This window comes from Plasmodium berghei, assembly GCF_900002375.2.
Source record: "Plasmodium berghei ANKA genome assembly, chromosome: 8".
Taxonomy (NCBI): Eukaryota; Apicomplexa; class Aconoidasida; order Haemosporida; family Plasmodiidae; genus Plasmodium; species Plasmodium berghei.
In genome coordinates, this window is record NC_036166.2 from 766994 (window position 1) to 788643 (window position 21650).

At 22.5% G+C, this 21650-nt stretch overlaps 5 protein-coding genes and 1 non-coding gene across 6 annotated transcripts; 4 read left to right on the top strand and 2 right to left on the bottom strand.

Moving 5' to 3' along the window:
- Positions 1-743: 743 nt before the first annotated feature.
- On the bottom strand, positions 744-1765 carry PBANKA_0819300 (eukaryotic translation initiation factor 3 subunit F, putative; the record flags this gene model as incomplete). The annotated part of the gene is made up of 2 exons (XM_034564360.1): positions 744-1427; positions 1508-1765. 2 exons carry the CDS (start codon positions 1763-1765, stop codon positions 744-746), a joined length of 942 nt encoding a protein of 313 aa, XP_034421165.1.
- Positions 1766-3310: 1545 nt separating this feature from the next.
- PBANKA_0819400 (conserved Plasmodium protein, unknown function) lies at positions 3311-8673 on the top strand (the record flags this gene model as incomplete). The annotated part of the gene is made up of 5 exons (XM_034564361.1): positions 3311-4863; positions 4992-5568; positions 5671-5769; positions 5900-8038; positions 8221-8673. 5 exons carry the CDS (start codon positions 3311-3313, stop codon positions 8671-8673), a joined length of 4821 nt encoding a protein of 1606 aa, XP_034421166.1.
- An 800-nt stretch (positions 8674-9473) lies between these two features.
- On the top strand, positions 9474-10920 carry PBANKA_0819450. Its single transcript, XR_004611899.1, has one exon. It is a non-coding gene; the product is annotated as a telomerase RNA (non-coding RNA).
- A 1964-nt stretch (positions 10921-12884) lies between these two features.
- Positions 12885-14786, top strand: PBANKA_0819500 (ATP-dependent DNA helicase Q1, putative; the record flags this gene model as incomplete). Its single annotated transcript, XM_034564362.1, has 1 exon — positions 12885-14786. One exon carries the CDS (start codon positions 12885-12887, stop codon positions 14784-14786), a length of 1902 nt encoding a protein of 633 aa, XP_034421167.1.
- Positions 14787-16668: 1882 nt separating this feature from the next.
- PBANKA_0819600 (conserved Plasmodium protein, unknown function) lies at positions 16669-18788 on the top strand (the record flags this gene model as incomplete). Its single annotated transcript, XM_034564364.1, has 4 exons — positions 16669-17954; positions 18328-18436; positions 18550-18629; positions 18731-18788. The coding sequence occupies 4 exons, from the start codon at positions 16669-16671 to the stop codon at positions 18786-18788; spliced, it is 1533 nt and encodes a 510-aa protein (XP_034421168.1).
- A 548-nt stretch (positions 18789-19336) lies between these two features.
- Positions 19337-20932, bottom strand: PBANKA_0819700 (dihydrouridine synthase, putative; the record flags this gene model as incomplete). The annotated part of the gene is made up of 1 exon (XM_034564365.1): positions 19337-20932. The coding sequence occupies one exon, from the start codon at positions 20930-20932 to the stop codon at positions 19337-19339; it is 1596 nt and encodes a 531-aa protein (XP_034421169.1).
- Positions 20933-21650: the final 718 nt, after the last annotated feature.

The following is a 21650-nucleotide window of genomic DNA, read 5'->3' on the forward strand; positions in this document are numbered from 1 at the left end:
ATTATATTTATTATTATTTAAACACAACTAAAAGTATTTATTAAAAGTTATGTTATATATTTATTTTTTTGGGAAAAATAAAATATCATTCCTATTTAAAATGCTTAATATATACTTTTTGTTCTCTTTTTTTTAATACAAAATATTTAAGTATATTATAAAGCACAAAATTTTTAAATGGTTATATATTTAAAGGTGTAAAGAGATATAATAATTTCATGGCAAACATTGGAGTAACAGTTACAATACTGTGTTTATACATTAGCCATTTATTTGCTATTCTAATACCGCTGCTATTTCCTCATTTTCAACATTGGACAGTTCGAAAAAACTTCAAATGTTTAAGCAATATTCGTATAAGGATGATGAAAAAAGTTCCATGTGATTGTTAATTATTATTATTTTTTTATTTATCATTTTTTTTTTTGATACCCCTAAAATGGAAAGTATTGAGCGTGTACATATACTCAAAATGAGTCGAAATTGAAGTTAATTATTAATATTAAAAAAATTATAATTTTAATTCATTATAGTTATAAAAAAAAAGGAAAAATATGCAAAAAAAAACTGATAAAAGAGCAACATATATAAATAGATATCAAAGGTGTGTGCAATTGTATATGCGCAAGGTGTATGAATTATTTATTTATTTATTTATTTTATTTCGAACAATTAATGATATGCATAATTTTCCATTCTAATCTCTGTAAAATTATGAAACGAAATAATTTGATTTTTAGAAATCATTGCATAGAAGAGGTATTTAATTTTTCTGCAATTAAAAATTGTAAGTGTGCTAAATTTGATAAATATGAAATCATTAAATTGTCTTGTAAAATACTTTCATTTATAGAATCAAATTTTTCTATTGATATAAAAGGATCATTTGAAAAAACTTTATGTAAATATCTTCCTATAGCTACATTTCCTTTTTTTTTTTTATCAACAACATCTTGTACATATGATTTACAATTTTTTAACATAATTAACAATTTTTTTAACGAATTTTCATCAATTTCGTGATTTAATAATTTTTCTTTATTATCTCCACCTTTTGTTACCTTTTCAGTTATTTTAGCAACATCACTTCTTTCAACATTACATGGTAATATTTCAATTTGAATTTCATGAAAATGAACAAAATATTCTTTAACTAAATTAATAGGTAACTGTACATATGCTTTAATATTTAAGAACCCACTTTCTAATGATGCATCAACTAATAAATGTATAGGTTCATTTAATGGGGAATGTGGATAAAATTTTGAAATAGAGTTATGTTCTTTAAACCATCCATGAACTGCACACGATAATTCTGATAATTCAGATCCGGAACAAAACCATCCAACAACTTGATCTCGTGGGCGAATTTTTTGTTTTAATTCATACATTGTTTCATGATGATCTTTTATTATTTGTAAAAAACCCTAAAGAATTATAAAATTAATATGAATCCATATATTTACTATACTTACACATATTTATAATGTAGTTTTTTTTGACTTACCCCTTCATTTAGTGAATGTTTGTCAACAAAACAATCTGATATTTCAACCAAGTTAGTATCTATTATAGATCCCATCAAAGTTCCAATAACATGAGTTTGATCTTCATCCCTTCTTAAGTATGAATCTAATATTGTAAATATTACAGAAGGATGTACAATACATTTTATATTTGTATGTGGTTGTATATCAAAATACTGAGGTGTTTTATCTTTCAGCAAGTTACTCATCGTTTTAAAATTATATTTATTCATACTCATTTTCGTATACTTTTTTATTTCTATTTATTTTTTTATTTTTTAAATAATGTATTTTTAAAAGAATATATATATACTCCTTAAAATTGAAATAATTTTTTTTTTTTTTTTTTTAATGGATGTATTACTTTTCCGCACTTACTATTTATAATGATGTTATATATTTTATTATACAATCTTTATTTATATTACTTTTATCATTTTTCTTTTTTTTCCTTTTTTAAATATTGATGTTATTATATATTCCATAAATATAATAACAATTCAAATAGTTGAAATTATTTTATAAGAAAAATTATGGAATATATATAATACGCTTATGTATTATTTTTTTAATCAATACAATAAGATAAAACAAACTATGGCTAAATTTTTAATTTCATTTTTCCACTCAATTATATAAACAATGTATAGATATTTATAAATAAATATATGTATATATATATATATATATATATACATATATTTTTATACATATTAAATATACATACCCCCCATAAAATTTATATAATTTAACTATACCAATGGTAAAAAAATTGTTCTTGTTTTTTATTTTATGCATATAATACTATATTTTTAAATTCAAAAAAATTATATTTTTTTTTTTTTAATTTATAAAAAATGGAAAATTTAACCTCACTTTATTTTTCCATAATTGAAGCATGTTACTTTATTATATTACTAACATTTTGTATGTAGAATGAATGTCAAGATTAGGAAAATATAAAACCAATTTTTTTTCAAAAATGGAAATTTATTACATCACTACCTCAGGCATATGGGCTTGTTCGCTTTCTTTTTTTATTTTTTTTTAAATCTAATTTTTTTGTCAAATTGAAATGAAGGTAGTTATTATATTAATGGTGTTTATTTTTTGCTCGCATCATAAATAAATAAAAAATAATTATTATCTCTCTGGTTAGCATATATACTAATATAATTTTCATTTATACTATTATATCTGTCTACTATAAAATATATATATTACAATATATAACGGGGTAGGTAGATAATAATTATTATATTAAGCCACGTGTACTTATTCGTAAACCCTCAATATGAAACAGCCCAACGGCGGCATTAGTAGAATACTATTTTCATTTTTATTGAATTAAGAAATATATATATATATATATATATATATATATATATTGCAATGCATATCGTAATGTATATTTTTTTTTGTTGCTATTTTTTCAAAATGGTTAGACGAGGTTAAGAGTAAAAAATGTATATGAATAAACAGCAAATAATGTGCATATTTATACATACTATTTTTTTGTACACTTGTATATTCTTTAATATTTTATTCTCTCTATATAAAGATAATATTATTTACATTGTTTTACATTTTAAAAAAAAAATATGATTACCAAATGGTCACTATTTTCCGCTTCAAAATGCTGTAATGTTTGTAAACATTTCTATTAGCTTTTATTAAATGGAAAATAAATATATCTTATTTTTTTTGTTTGTGTGTATTTCCCCATGAAAATCAAATTGTAGATAAATAGATGATATATTTAGATAAAGGGGATAGTTATAAAAATGGAAATAATTATTGCAATTGTGTTATTATTTCTTATTAAACTAATATACTGTAATAATCATAATGAATATATTTCTTATGATAAAACTTATGAATATTTAGTAGATATTTCCAAAAACAATAATAGGTTAATATGTGTAGAAAAAGAATATAACAATTTAATATATTATACACACAATAATGAATGTGATCCACATAATACTTTTAGCTTTTCTTTTAATTCTACATTTAATTTTGACGACGATTTTTATATTTATTATAAAAATAACAAAAATTCTTTTATTGAAACTGAAATAAGTCCATATATGGCTATAGGGTCATGTATAAATTGTTTATTTTTGGATGAAATAAATTTATTAAGTTTATATGGATATACATTTATATATAATAATTCAGACGACTATTATTATAAAACCTATTACAAAGATATCCTAGATTTATATCATGATTCATATTTTGATAATAATAAAAATAGTACTTTTTCGAATCTGAATGAAGTTAACCCATTTGAAAATGAAACGGGAAATGAAACGGGAAATGAAACGGGAACTGAAACTGAAACAAGTATAATGCCTTATATTTGGGGAGAAGATAATAAAACCAAACTAGAAATAGATTCAACAAATGGATTGCATAATAGTGAAATAGAAAAGTTAGATAAATTCTTAAAAGATAATACGATACATTATGCAAATGATGAAACAAATAAAGAAAATACCAATACATCAAATTTTTATGATTATTCTTTGAATAAAAAAATTATAAATGATTTTTTTATGAATTTTAAAGAAACATCAAGAATGCATGAATATACAAATGGAAAAATATTTCTTGATAATAACAAAGACATATCATTTATTGATACATTAACTAATATTATATATAAAAAAAATGAATGTAAAAAATATATGAAAGATATAAATAAACAAAAAATATGGTCTAATATTATTTTTATTAATTTCACAAAAAATTTAAATATTTTATCACATATTAAGAGATATAGTGGAACATATAGACAACTTAAAGATATATCATTGAACAGAATAAATACTGATAAAACAAGAAATATAAATAATAATTTTAAAATTAATGAATATATAAAAACTATACTTGATTTAAATAATAAAGAATATTTAATAAACAACAATCTTTTTATTTTATTAGCAAATGACGATATTAAACAGTTAGATGAAATTATATTTTGCTCAAAAGATAAAAATAATTATTCTCCTTTATTTTATATTAATAATAAAAATATATCTATAGAATATGAGAATATCAAAAATAAATATATGTCTACTAATGGAAATAATTATGTTTTTTTGATCAAAGTTTTATTTTTTAAAAAAAAAATTAAATTAATTTTAGTTGATTATATAAGAGGTGTTAGTGATCCTATGAAATTAGCTATTCCATTTTTTTATTTTGCTACTCATTCTTATTTTTCACAATTTGTTCATTTTTTTATAAAAGACAATTTGATAGGTTGGATTCAGAAAAGCAAGGTTCTTTACTTAACGTCAATAAAAAAAATTATATCATATCTAGCTGAGTAAGAAAAATGCATAAAAAAAAAACTAACATCAATATAGACATTCATATATCCACATAATTTTTTATCGTTTCATATTCTTATCAACTTTCTATGTCACACATTTTGATTTATTTTTCTCGAAACAGAAGTACCATTTATAGCAAAAAAAAATATGATGTTATTTCAGTGGAAAATAAAATAATATCAAATATATTTTTACTAGATTTATGCCATTCAATATTTAAGTTTATAATATTTGGAAGGTATAACCCGATAAAAGATTATTCATTATATAAATCTATAAGTTTCGAAGCAATTTTGTTAAATATGATAAGTACATTTAAATTGGATGAATTAAGAAATTATAAAAAATATTTTGAAAAAATTACAAAAAAAGAAACGAATAATATAATTAATTTAAAAAAAATAAAAAGAATGGATGTTTTTGAAATTATAGTTGTACCATCTAATAGTTATATTCAATTTCAAAAAGTTTTATCAAATCTATTTAAAGCTATATTTGATTGTGGAGGTAAACATGTTTCAAAAATATTACAAATTGCAATCCCACGAGCACACTATGATATGTTATATAGTTTTAATTGTTATAATTACCAATTACATAGTTTTTTAGTTAATCTTCTAGATCTTCATAATTATTATTATGAGCATGCTGATGTGGACAATTTATTCAAAGAGAGTCATAATATTCTCAAACAATTGGTAAGATAATAAAATAATGACAGAAAATATAAAATTTTAATTTTTTTTTTTTTTTTTTTTAATACACTATTTTTGGGGGGTTGCAAACAATTTCATTATTAGATCAATCTTTCTTTGGATGAAATGGTCAATTTGATTCCTTTCAATGATGATAAAAATCTTATAAAATATTTCATTATTATTCTTTACTTTGGAAATGATGTAATAAAAACGAGAGAACATAGAGGGACGAATTAATTATATATACTAATTAGGTGTGTTTGTAATATGTCTTATAATAATACATTTATATATATACATTTTCCATTGTATCTGAATTTTTTTGCTTAAGATGTTCTGCTTGGATAAAGAGAATTCAACATACATACAACTTATACATGAATTGAGATATTTGAACATATCACATGCAATAATGATTGCGTATTTATCTGGAGATAAAATTGGAACCCTTTGTTTATGGGAAACAAAAAATGAAGAAAAGAATGAAATAGTAGATTATAGAAAACGTATTTATGATGTTCCAAATATTCTTGAAATGAAATATACTACATTCCCAGATTTTAATATATATTTGAAAAAAGTTGGGATTGATAGTTCAAATATTATAGCATCAACATCTATGTTTTTAAAAAGATTTAATAATATATATTTTGGGGATATACATCTAATAATAGAAAATACACATAAATATGTGGTAAGCATATTTTTAGTTTCTTTTATGGCAAGTGTTGTTTTAATTGCTGGAGAACTTGTAAAAGATTTGAAAAGGATTTATATATATAGAATATTTAAAAATATATTTATACAGAATTATGCTTATAATATAACAAAATATTACACATTTTGGAATACAAAAATATATGGATTTTCTCAATATGAACCTGAATGCATGTTACTATTTAATAAATATAACTTATATGAAAAATATTACAATACTAGTTCTACACTTATTACTGATTCATTAATCTCTCAAAATATAGTCAGTTTAAAAAAAAAAATAATAGACAAAAAAAATTATATCCCCAAAAATCATAATTTTGAGTATGAGCAAGATAGTCCCTCTACTCTAACTAGCAAAAATAAAAAAAGTATGCTTTACCAAAATGAAGAACTTATAAAATATTTTTCTCAAAAAAAAAACAGCTGTTTATGTGATAAAAATATGATTAATAAATCGAAAGGGGAATATGTTGTAAGTGAATATTTAGAACTTCGATACAAATTTATGAACAAAATAAAAAAAACTAATACAAAATTATATAAAAAAATGTTAAATTATAATTTTTTTAATGATCCTTTAGATATATCATATAAAACAAAACATTTTGAAAATGAACAATTAATAGACATATGTAAAGATATCAAATTCCAAAAAAATAATTTATGCTTATTTCATAAATCAAGAATTATATTAACTTACTTATATTTATTATCATCACAACCAGATTTTATATTTTATGTAATAAGTCCATTAGTTTTTATAAAGCCACAAAAGTATTGTGATAAATATGATATACCATTAGTTTTAAATCATATGCTAAAAAATCGAAATTTTTATAAAAAAAGTTCAAAAATTTGTATAAATTATGCATTTGCACATTTTATATCCGTAGGAGATCAAACAAAAAACTTAGTCATTACAGCAAAACTTAGTGGAACTATGGTAAATATAAATGCAAGCAATTTATTATTACTTCTTCCTATGAGTAAGCGGGTTGATATATTAGATTATTCTCAAAATAATGAATATGATATTAAAGAAGAAATATTAAATGAATATTTTATATTAGGTAACCCATACACTCCTATAAATATTATTTCATACACTTATAAAGAATATGATAAAATTAAAAAAAATTCTCATGTTACTATTTTAGGAGCTTTTATAAAACAAAACGATAAAAATTTTGTTACTTATCATAATATTACTGAAAATTATGATGCAAAGGCTGGTTGTTCGACTGGACACATGTTTGAGTTAGACGGAAAAATTATGTGTTTTTGTAATATGTTATCAACTCATAAAAATAATGAAAATAGTGAACATATCAAGGGTCATACTTATAAAAATTGCATATATCCATTTTGTGAGCAAAGCAAACAATTTTGCTATCTAAATGAAAAATGTGTAGATGGGAAATGCGTTTGTATTGATGGATATTCAAGAAATCCTATGAGTTCTTTGTGTGAAAAAAATAATGAATGTGTTTTAAATTCAAAGGATGTATGTAAAGATCCAGGAATGTGTGTACTTGCAGATAATCGTTATGTTTGTTTATGTCCATTCCCATACGTTCGAGTATTGAAAGATTGCTTACATCCAATGACTGCAATAAAAATGAAGCTTATAATTTTTAGCAATTTTAAAAACGATTTTTCAAACGATGAAAATGATGCTTTCAAAAAGGAAAATTTCTACATAAATGTCTTTGGATCTATGCCTCAATACATTAAGGAGGCCATCAATAGTGTAAGATATCCACTTGTAAAAATAGCATATGTACAAGGAAAAAACACGCGAATTATTTATGCTTTACGAAGTGTTTACAAGATGTACTATCACTTCAATAATAAATCAATTATCATTTATATGCATAAAATGAGTTATGTAGTGCACTATATATATATATATATATATATATTTTCTTTCAGATAATTAAAACCGATTTACGATATCGAATTTACGTTAAACCGATAAAAAAATTTAAGCATGGAATAAAGACAACGGTAATTATAAATCAAAGGACTGATCCCAATGAGCCCACTCCTATTGAAGTATTTAATATTTTTTTAAATCAATTAAGTGATTCTCGATCAGCTTTAAATAATGGATTTTATTCATATTTTGCCCGATTTACATATATCGAGTATGTACATGCTTTTTCAACAAATGAACATATTTATTCTTTTTATGAAAGTTTCATAAAACATTTGCCAAATTTTTTAATCAATAATTTTAAAGTTGATTTATTTAACGAAACCTCTATCTTTGTGTGTATAAATTTTATGATACTAATTATTGTTATATTTATGTTGTTTTTTTATTTTATATATTCGTGCGTGAAAAATATGTTTATACGAAACGGCCGAATAAACACATTTTGAAAATAAAAATTAAGTCATATAATAAATAAATAAGTTATTATTAACAAATATAGAGTATCTGTAGTTATACATATGCTGCCACAAATGGAAGGTTTATATATTCACCCTCATTTGATAGTTTTGTCATTTTTATCGTAATTACCGTTATTATAATTTTTATTATTTTCATGATTTTTACAGCTATTACATTATTTTTTATTTTATTTTGATATATTTTTTTTTTTTGCTATGAAACGGTTCACTACAAGCATAATATTTTGATCGAGCACATCCCTTATAGTATCATTAATTTTTATGTATTAAAATAAAAATATATATAGACTTTCTATGTTTTCAATAAATTAGAAATACATTATTCTTTCATAAAAATGACCAGAATACATAAAATACTTATAAATATATTGTAATTATTAAAACAAATGATACACACATACACACAACGAATAAAAAATAAAATAAAAAAAAAACATAAAACGTATTATTTTTTTTTTTATAGCTATTTATCACTACCATGTTAATAATATAAGAACAAAATTATGACTTGTTAATGCATAAACTGCTTATTTCACCACCTTTAAATAAATATACATGAACATATATATAAACGTAATTTGTGCATCATTTTATATATGTATGCGAATATAAGCATTTCACAACATTGTAATGAAATGGCTATTTATTATGGCTCCATAAAAAAATAATAAAATAAAAAACGACAAGCATAAGAATAAGCACAATTTAATTATATATTTTTTTTTATTTTAATAATTTAAATAATATTTAAATACTATAATATCCATATTTATTTAATTCATTTATTTTATGTTACTTTTTATTATAAAAGCTTGCTACAATTGTGTAATTTATTTTGTGTTTTATTTGTTATGCTTTTTTATTGTTTTTGCTTTTATTTTTTTTCTGTTTTCATGTTTTTACCTGTTTCATGAGTTTGTTTATATATGAATTTCATTGCTTATGCTGTTTCATGTTTTTTGCATTTTTATGTAGTGCCAATTTCACCTGCATTTCCATAACAGATTGTATCTCTAAAAAGTTATATGTATGCATGTATTTTTCGTCTCTTTGCTGCTATTTTCATCACTGCAAATATTTTAATTAATTTTTTTTATTCTTTTTGTTTATGTATTTGGGTGTAATTCTATTTTTCTGTTCTATTTTTTTTTGTTGCCATCCCTATTAACAAGTATTCTTAACAAAATACCTTTTAATTGGGGGTGAAAAAAAAGAAAAAAGAAAAAATGAATATATAAACCCAAACTGGCATGGGAAGAGATTCTCACCCTGAACCCTCCTAGTAGCTGATTTTTTTCTCATAAGTAGTTAAACTTTAATTGTGATAATAAAAAATTTAAAGAAAAGAAAACAATAGCATATGGTTTGATTCTTTATTTTTTTTTTGTGTAACAATTAAAAACGAACATGGGGTTGCATAATGGTTTAGAGCGGAAGGACTCATAATAACGCGCTGTTATTTAAAGCTCATAAACTTTTTGTATTTTTGAAATAAAATTAAAGTAAATTAAAATGATCTCATTTTATATTTGTCTTTTTTTTTTTCAAAAAAAACAAAAAGAGCCATATGCTTCAATCAGTATACTCAAATGATGCGCTATTTTATCTCTCAAGTCAACCAGGAGATATATATATTTTTTTATTATATCGTTATAAGAATGAAGAATATTTATTTAAAACTCCTTTTTATATATCCAAAAGTTTATAAGAAGGATGTTATACATAAATATTTTTCATTATTATGGCGGAAGAAATTAATATAAATTAAATATAATATATAATAAAAAAACGCGGAGAACTAATACAACGTGCATATATGTGTGTATAATTAAGATATATTTATCTTTATATAATCACATATTAATATTATTAATGTGTGAGCATATATTGTTGTATTTCTTCAAAGCAAGAAGGAATAATGCGTAAAATTAATTTTTTACTTAATTACTCCTTATAGATGGTTGGTATCTATCGGCATTTTTATTCTCTCTTTTATAGCTATGAAAATTATGTATAGTCATAACTTTCCAGTAAAAAAGAAAGAATAAAAATGTTTTAGTTTCATGAAGCAGTTAGCTCTGCGTGTATACAATAATAGGTTGTTACATCACAATCATGAATTCGATAGAATAACAAAGGCTTGGTAGCATTCCAATTATCTGGAGTGTTATGTAAATTCGAACTGCCTCTATAAAGATTATAAAAGAAAAATACACAAAATTGCAAAATATATACATATATTATATGCACATTTTCGTGTATTTCACTGAAATAGATTGCACATTTTAAAAGGAGGGAGATGGGGTATAATGCGAGTAGCGAAAATTTTCAGAAAATGCACACGCATAAATATATAAATATATATATGCAGGGGCCAATTTTTGATAAATTTTCGCTACTTGAGCATAATATCTTAGGATAATTTTTTCTTAGGCCAGCATAAACAGAGTGTATATTTTCATTTTTATCTTGAAAATATAATAATTGGAGTGTTCTCAAAACTTGTCTTTATAATATAAAGATTGCATCTTGTATATAGTTTTATTCGTAAATCATTATGCTTATATGGATTATGTACATATGTGCCCTATGTAATTATTCGCCAACTGTTTATTTCTCATTTTTTCACTAAAAATAAATTAACATGAATTCCTTAACTTTTAAAATAGACATACACATAATCTATTTGGAATGGATCCCTAAATTAAGAACATTACAATATGTAACTTTTTTTTTCTTTCAGAAGATGTAACTCTGGGTTAGTTAATTAAATTTGATACGGGATTGAATAGGCAATGGAGTGTACCTTGATTTTTCTTCCATGCCAAAAAATTCAAAAAAAAAAAAAAAAAAAAAATTCACTCTTAATGCCGCAACATTATCAAAAAACAAGGAAATTCCAAGTTTATGTATAGAAAGTCATATTATATGACAAATGAAGAACAGTATATGCATATTTATAGATTTGCATGATTCCTTAAATCGCGTATATATATGTTTTCTATTAATCGGCGAACATTTTAGTATTTTTATAAATTATAGAGGTTATTGAAATGTTTTTTTTTTTTTTTATGTACATGGTATATTGTATTACTATTATCATATATATTTCCGTATTTGGTTTTATGTTTTCCCATTTTTTTTCATATGATTAAGTATAGTATCACTTAAAGTGGGCTATATTTTTATTTTGTCATTATAAACATTGTTTATATGTTTTGATTTTCATTTGCATTTTTGTTTTGAGGATTATTCACTACCATTTGAAGAGCCTTTTTAAAATAAACAAAAATATAAAATTATTTTTATTATAAAAATATTTACTACATAAAATAACAATACATTATTTTTATGAGTTTATAAATTTATTAAAAAAAATATAATTTTGTATTCTCTTAAATGTTTATTGTCTTAATTTGTTCTTTTTTTTTCTTCTTAAGCTTGCCCATTAGCTTTTAATGATTGGTTATAGTTTTCCATATTCTGTGAATATATTATATACAAGGTTTAAAAATATAACAAATTTTATAAGACAAAAATTTCACAACTTTATAAAATTTATGAGCCTATCTGAAAAAACAAAAATATAAAATTGGGGCCCTAAAATACTCTTGTCATGTAAATAAAAACATGCATAAACAAATGTGCCTAAATAAGAATACACACAAAACAATTTAGCAATTTTTAAGAATTACAAAAATTTTAAATGCATTAAAGTTTTAATTTCCATAATTTTTCCTTTTTATAATTCTTTTATTTTTATGTTAAATTCGAAAAAAATCCTATGTTATTATGTCATAAAAATGTAACAACTTTTACACAGGAGGACAAGAGAAAAAAATAAATATGTGCATTATAAAGTAGTTTATTTGTTTTATTATATTTTGTTTATTCCAATTTTTATAAATTGTACAGGAAAAATTAGAAAAAACTATTTTATTGTTATCCATTTTTTTATTAACATTAAAATTTCGTAGTTTAAAACATAAATTAAATGGACAAAAAATTGTGAAAAAAAGGGGGAAATAATAATATATTTTAGTGTAATTTGACAAAAGGGGAAGGGTTTTAAGAAATGGATAATAAGCCATAAAAAAAGCAAAGCGGTACGCCATAAAAAAAAACAATATAATAAACAATAGTTGGAAAAAATAACAAATAAAGTAAAAATAGTGAATATGGGAGAAATAAAAGTGAAAAATGGTAAACTGGAATTTCCAAGAAAGAATGATGAAGATAATACCAAGTTTGACTTGCTGGATTTATATAAAAAAAAATATCAAAAGATAGACATAAATAAAGCCAAAAATGTTTTGAATGATTATTTTAATTATACAAATTTTAAAGAAAAACAAATAGAATGCTTAAATGGAATTAAAAATTTTGAACACATTTTAAATATTATGCCAACAGGGGGTGGAAAATCTTTAATTTATCAAATTATGCCATTAATTGTTGATGGTATAAGTATTGTAATTAGTCCTTTAATTTCATTAATACAAGATCAAATAAAATCTTTAAGAAATAAAAATATTTTTTCTGAAACAATTAATAGTTCTTTAAATAAAAAAGAAAATCAAAACATATTAGCTATGCTGAGAAGTTTCAACGATTGTAATATAAAGGTTTTATATATTACCCCTGAAACAGCTACAAGTCCACAATTTATATCAATTTTAGAAGAACTCTATTTAAATGGAAAAATATCTTTAATATCAATAGATGAAGTACATTGTATTAGTACCTGGGGTTGTGATTTTAGAAAAAGTTATAGACATTTAAGTAAGTTACTAAATACTTGCCCATATGTTAGAATATACAGTTGTACTGCTACTGCAACAAAGCATGTGGAAAGAGATATAATTACTAACTTAGGATTTCACGATTCAAATAATAACAAAAATGATAATGATAAGGAAACGATAAATATATATAAGGGACTGAAAATTGTAAGAACATCTTTCAATAGACCAAACATTAAATATATAATCATTTATAGCGATTTACTAAAAATTGATAAAAAGGAAAGTATATGTGATATAGTTAGAGAAAAAAGAAATGAAAGGAAAACAGGAATTATTTATTGCTTTAAAAGAAAAACATGCGATATGATTTCAAAATATTTAAGAGAAAATGGAATACAATCATTAAGTTATCATGCAGGTTTAACTAATAATGCAAGAAAACAAATTCAAGAAAAATGGATAAATGGAACTATAAAAATATTAGTAGCTACAATAGCATTTGGGATGGGAATAGACAGAAAAGATGTTTCATATATTATACATTTTAATTTACCTAAATCGATAGAAAATTATTATCAAGAATCGGGTAGAGCTGGTAGAAACGGTAATATAGCATTTTGTTATTTATACTATTCTAAGGAAGATGTAGAAAAGTTAGCATTTATAATAAAAGGATGTTATTCAAACTTAGATGCGTATAATCCGAATATGGAAAAAAAATTCGAAAAAGAAATGCATAATTTGGAGTGTGTTCACAATTTATGTATTACTCAGAAATGTATACGAACTCAAATTTTAAATTATTTTGGAGAAACTTATCAAAAAGATAATCATAATAACAAAGATAGAAAATCTGATATTAATTATTGCTGTTCATATTGTTTTGATATTAAAGGCTCCGCAGATAAAATAAGACAAATAAACAATTTATATCAACAAGAAAATTGGAACCCCAATTTTCAAAGAAAAACAAATGAATATAATAATGTAGCATCTTATCAATATTCTCATAAAGGGAAAAAACATAAGTTAAGTGGCAACGATTCTGATTCTAATCAGTACGAAGAAATCGGATTTGATGATTATAAATTAAGTAATAATAGGATTAAAGGATTCGTACCTTTTCAAAAAGCATCCTCAATTATATCAAAAGATATACGAGCAAAAGGAATAGTTGAAGTCATGAAAGAATTAGAAAGACGCGAAGAAATGGCAGAAATTAAATTGCAAGAAAAAAATGATAGAATTCCTAAAGTAAGCAGATTAATACCTACCTGTGTTAATATAAAAAAGAAAAATATAATATCATCTTTCAAAGTTCCTCGAAAGCTATAAAGTAATTCATATATTTACAAAAAAAATTGAAACATTTGGATGATCCTAATTCATATTTTCATCAACCCCATATTCATATGATATGTGTGTACATGTATGGGGATATGAATATTATTTATGAAACATATACCCACGATTTGTTTCGAAATAATAACGTTCCTTGTATATAACCAGTTATTTATGTTTAGTTTTTCCATGAAAATAGGACATTTTTTTTTCTTAAAAATAAATTTATTTTTTCCATAACATCCGCTTTTAAATATTCAATGATAAATGCATATTTGCTATTAATATTTTTTTTATTACAATTTTTGTGCTTAATTTTTGGTTATTTTTTTAGTATTATAGATTTTTTTTATTTTGTGATAAATGCTTATGCCTTTTAATACACAGATTCCATTTGTCATACTATAAACCAAATAAATATTAACACAAAATTAATATGTAAACAATTTTACAAATTAACAATTTTGTAAAAGAATGAATAAAATGTAATAGAATATAATTTTTTTATATTTTCTATTCATAAACAAAAACAAGTACTAAAATTTAAGTTTGCCCCAGTTGATACACATTCAACCACACTAAGCATAAAACTGATCGTTGCAAAATATTCTACAATTTATACTTTGATTATTTTAACTATGAAAAAACGGATAAATTTTGTATAAAAAAATATAATTTTTTTGTTATTTTTTTTAATTGTGTAAAAACCAACAATTATAACGAAATTGTTTTTATATTTTCCATTTTTCTGCTTCAATGTAAAAAACAAAAAAGTGGAATAATAATGATTACATAATATTTGTAATTATAGTAATATACAAATTGAAACTTCGAGACTAATTGCCAACCAGTGTATGAACAACAATAATATAAGTAAAATGTTCACTACACACACTTATATAATATGTATATTTTATTTATCTATATTTTTTAATTGCTAACTAAATTATAAAGATGGAATTTTCATAGATGCTATATCGGCATTCAATGTTTTTAATGAATTTATGATTTTATAATTAGATCATTAATGTTATGAATTGTACCTAGTTAATTTTTTGTCTCTTTTATTCATACACACACTTTTTTAAGTGTTATGAATTATTAATATTTATTAGTAAAAAATATGAATTGGTAATAAATTGTTGTAAATTAATTGTAAATCCTTAGAATTATTCTGAACTTTTCATAATATTATAAATAGAAAAAAAAAATTACAATTTTATTATAAAGAATATGATATATTATTAATTATGCAAATTTATAAATCAATAAATTATATAAAAAAAGAAATTTAAATTAAAATAAATTATTTAGTGTTTCTAATGTAAAATATTATAGTAATTTCTCTTATAGCATTTTTATTGTTTTGTTACCATATCAGTATAAAACCAAATGATGACACAATAAATAATAATAATAACAACGACATTATAAACATGAGAAACTGATGCTCTTCAATTTTTTTGTTTAATTATTCAAAAGGAATAATTAAACTATTTAATAATATTCTATAAAATGTTGTTTTATTACAGGGGGTATAAAAGTTGTGTATAAAATTACAACTATTTATTTTTATTTATTATTATTTTTTTAATTTTCATAATAATTATTTTACTCATTATTTTTATTTCTCTAATCTATATATAAACATAAATTTTAAAACATCATTTCGAATTTTACAGAAAATTCGTTTTTTTTCCCCCCCCCTCGTAATTAAACATGAAAAACTTGTATTGAAGAAAATCCACTAAAAGAAATAAAATAATTTTCAGCTAATAACAAATAATTTTTCTATTAGCTCAAATTGTATTTTTAATTAAACAATAAAATCATTAATTAATCAATCAAACACGTTATAAAGCAATTACACAAAAAAATGTTTATGTTTAAGAAAAAGGATATAGACAAACCCAAAGCGCGATCAGATAAAAAACTAAATCCAGGCTCAAATGCACAAAATGGTTTAGAAACAAAATTAGATAAAAAAACACCTAAAGATTCTGAAAATGGTTCAAAATATAAGAAATTTTTTAATATTAAAAAATTAAAAATATTTTCTAGATTTAAAAATAAAGATGTACCAAAAGGTAATAATACAATAAATGTGAATAGTAATAAACAAAGTAATAGTACACATGCAAACAAATTAAATAGCAATAAAAATGCATCATTTATTGAAGAAGAGTCTATCCCTTATATATTGCAAAGGGATATTTCATTTGTACAAGGAAGTCCAGTCAGTAAATCAAGCACAAAAAGTGAGAAATCAAAAAGTGCAATTTTAAAAAATACGAAACCAAAAAGTGAAGGTTTAAAAGGTGAAAAATCAAAAAGTGATGGTTTAAAAAGTGGAAAATCTGAAAGCATCCTCTCAAAACCATCCCTGTCTTTAAATTTAAATTTAGATAAAATGTCTTCGTCAAATGACAAAATAGAAACTCAACCAAAGGAAGAAAAAGATGTAATATTAAATTCGTTGGATTCAAAAAATTCAAAAATAAATAGCAAAGAATTATATAAAAATGAAAAAAATAAAAATTCTACAATTAAGGAAAAATTAACCTTAAAAAAAATATTTAAATCACCATTTAATAATACAAGTAAAAACGCGCCAGAAAATAATGATGCAAATGAAATAACAGATTTAAAAGAAAAATTTAAGCATGCAAAAAGTATATTTGATAAAAAAATAGCCTCAAAAAAATCTATTAATAGTTCATCTAGTAAAAGCAACGAGGATCATAGCGAAAATGGGATAATTAAAAAAAATGAAATCTTTAATTTTTTAAATAAAAAAAAAAATGAAAAAAATAAGAATTTTTTTATGAAAAAAAAAGCAGGTTTTAATAAAAACGATCCAAAATTTACCATAAAAAAAAAAGGTAGTAATAATGCAAATTTATTAAATAGAGAACCAAGCACAAACAGTATACAACATTCCACATCAACAATTATGATTTCTGGGATAAAGGAAAAGAAAAATGCCCTTATAGAAAGAGCTAATAAAATTGAAAATAATCAATTTAAAATATCCAGGGATTTAAATAATACAAATGATGACTTATATGTAGGGAACTGTGATACTAACCACATTGTAAACAAACAAATATTGTTCAACGTCGATCCGCCTTTACTTTTTATTGAGAATTCATTCGCTTTATGGTATTACTATACATTATTGCTGTTGTAAATGATAATAAAAGTGAAATTGCATATACTAAGTTTTTTAGAGATATTATATTGAGGATGTAGATGTGTGTATATTTTTTTTGGATAAAATTTATTAAACAATAGAATGCCATGTTAATTATTTAAGTGATATATGAATGAATATTCACAAGAGACATTTTGTTATACTATTTTTTTATTTATTGACTTCATATTTCCAATTCAATGTGATACATTTTATATTTAATGTTTTTTTTGTGCATTTTTGGTATACATCCAGTGTGCATTTTTTAACACACACATATATATGTGTCAAAATTATGAGCTATTAAAACTATATATACATTTTTATACATATTTAACGCAGTCCTATGATGCCTATTGGTGACTTAATTGAAATGATATATTCTATTTGTGAAAAAAATAAAGATGAATCAATTAAAAAGCTGAATGATTGCAAAGAAAACAATCAAAAGGTACATACTGTGCTCTTTCATTGTATGAGTAGTTTATTCTTTTTTATTCTTAATTTTTTGCGATTTTTTTACTTTGACATTTTTTACTTCGATATTTTTTGTCCCTTCGGTAGATATCGAGTACTTTAATGCTTGGCCTAAGTGCATTGGACGGAGAAGATGAATCAGTTATTTCTAATTTGAACAAACGAAGGTAATAAAAATAGTAGATTTTTTCATCTTGCCTTATCTTTATAAGTATTATAAAATTGAGGTACCATTATATTATTATCAAAATTGTTATTATTTTTACAGTGAATTGCAAAAGCAAAATTTAAAGGAAGCATGTGACATTGTGGAATCAATAAGATGAAATTAAATTAAAAAAAATGTTTTAAATAATTCAAATGATAATTAGAGCACCATTCTAATGGGCATTTGCCATTTAATGGATAAAATACATAACTAAATTCAGCACAAATAAATGATGCAACATATTTAATATTGATAAATTTTGTGCAAGGAATATAAAAGATAAACAAATCTCGCAATTACGAAGAATTGATATCATGTATAGACAACAGAAAAATAAATAGATAAACATAAAATCCATGACAATTGGATATAATATTATCATTAAACTGAATAGGTGCTCGTCTGTATATTTTATTTATGCATGTGATACTATTTAGTTTTTGTTATCCCTACATTTTTTAAATAAGCAAATTTTAATGTATAACAAATATAAAATAAAATTATAAAATAATAACCAAATAAATAAGAGAAAACTTCAAAAAAAATTTAAGATGCCAATTTTGTAAAATTAAAAATGTTAATGTCAATCATGGAATTGATACTATTCATATGCGTGCTCAATAGGAGTTTCTTAAAAATAAAAATAAAATAAATATTTCCAATTTATTAATAATTTTTTATGTATTCCTGTTGTGCTTTATAATCATCAAGAACTAAGTCCAGACACCCTGGAGCAATATTGTCAACATCTGACATAGCTTTGTCTAGTATTTGAGCACAATTTAAAATAGATGCATATTTTCTTATATATGAATCTATCTTGTTTCTAAATAATCTGTGACCAGGCATTCCCTTAAGTATACCAAGTATTGGCTTCAATAATTCAAAAGCATTTACTAGACTATAAAAAGATGAATTTTGTTCTAAATAGGATTTATATGCATCTAACACAGTTCTTCTATTATATGCTGTAGTTGGAATATCATAGTTATATACAAGCTTATCTGTTTTTGCCAATACAGTAATATTTTCCATACATGATCTTCCAATCATAACACCATATAATGGGTTTATATCATAATCTTTAATCTTTATATAATTATTATCAGTACAATTATTGTGTTTACCCGACATGTTATTTATTGGTGCATATCCATTTAATAACGCTACTCCTTGTTCAATCGATTTGATCCCACCATTTAAAGTGAATTTTATATTTGGATATAATTTACATAAATCGAAAACCTTATTATATTCTAATGGCGGTATACTTCTATTTTGTTTTGGATCTAACCCTTTTAACCATGCTTTCCTTGAATGTATAATAAAATGATCACAACCAGCCGATGAAACTGTTTCAATAAAAGATCTTAAAAAAGAAAATGAATCAAGATCATCAACACCTGTTCTGATTTTAACAGTTACAGGGATTTGGACTTTTTTTTTTATTTCATAAACAATATTTTTAACAAGTTGCGGTTTTTTCATTAAATATGCACCAAATGCTCCTTTATTAGCTACTTTTGTACTTGGACATCCAACATTAATATTTAGTTCATCATATCCAGCTTGTTCTACTAATATAGCTGCTTCTGATAATGATATAGGATCAGAACCCCCTAATTGACAGACTATTGGATGCTCGTTTTTATTGAAACCTAAATGTTCTTCTAAATTATTTATATTATATAACAAAGTATTATCAACAATCATTTCAGTCCATAATTGTACCTTTTTACTAATAATTCGAACCAAAGCTCTAAAATGACGATTTGTCACATTTATCATAGGGGCAACTTGTATTAAAGGTTCGATTTCATTTTTTCTTTTTCTATATATACTATTTAATGATTGTGATATATTTTCTAATTCAAAAATATTTTTATCACCCCCTCCCAATGTCTCATTTATATTATTACATGATAAAATCGACATAGTTTTTCTTTTTAAATTTGTTATTTTGTTTTTGATATTAATGTTGTTTCCAATGAAGAATATATCCCTGTTGTTTTTTCTAAAAGGTATACAACTTTTGAATAAATTTATGTCAGTATTTATTTTTGTATGTCTACTATAATTTATTTTACTGTTAATATGATCTTTGTTATATATTTTTTTTTTTTTTTTATATAATTTAAAATTATCTTTATAATATACTCTTATAAGAGTATATTTATTCTCATTCAGTTTTGCATTACCATGATTTTTTAAATATGTAAAATACATATATAATATCAAACCTTTTACTAATATAATTCGCATTAACTTTTTTTTAGCTAGCTATGCTGGAAGAACTAGTTTATCCTTTCGTTTATTAATTTAGCTATTTTCTTAAATGTTCTTGGGTTATTTATTTTTATTCTTTGTATATTCCCATTTTTATATAATTATTTCCGTTTTATTTTTTATTATATTATTATTGTATTTATATATATTTTTTTGAAATTATGCATAAAATACCAATATGAAAAAATTATAAAAAAAAATGAAACACCACTGGATAATATTTTAAAAAAGTGAGATCGAATATGATGATGATAGATCTTTTATAATGCTTTATGAGTTACATATTTTTATAATTTTTCTCATTTTTTTTTTCAATTAAGTTTATATTTGAAAGGTAAGGAAAAAAATGTGGGAACGATTTTAGTAATATTGGGGTGCCTTTTATCTCCATTTAATGTAAAATACATGTATACTAATATGTACATTTTTTCATAAAAAATTGGATGAAATATTTCTTATTATATTTTTATAACTTGGAATATACCAACAGCATTTTTTGTATTTCTACATTTATATTGAGTACAAAGATGCTTCGATATCTTTTTATTTCACCTTAAAAATAGAACTAGCCATTTTTACGTATATCTATAAATATAAACAGTACACCAAAAAAATTATTTTTTTTTAATTCGAATATTATAAACAGCTTCATATATCCATCACTTTAAGTGTTCATATACTCTTCTCTTAGAGT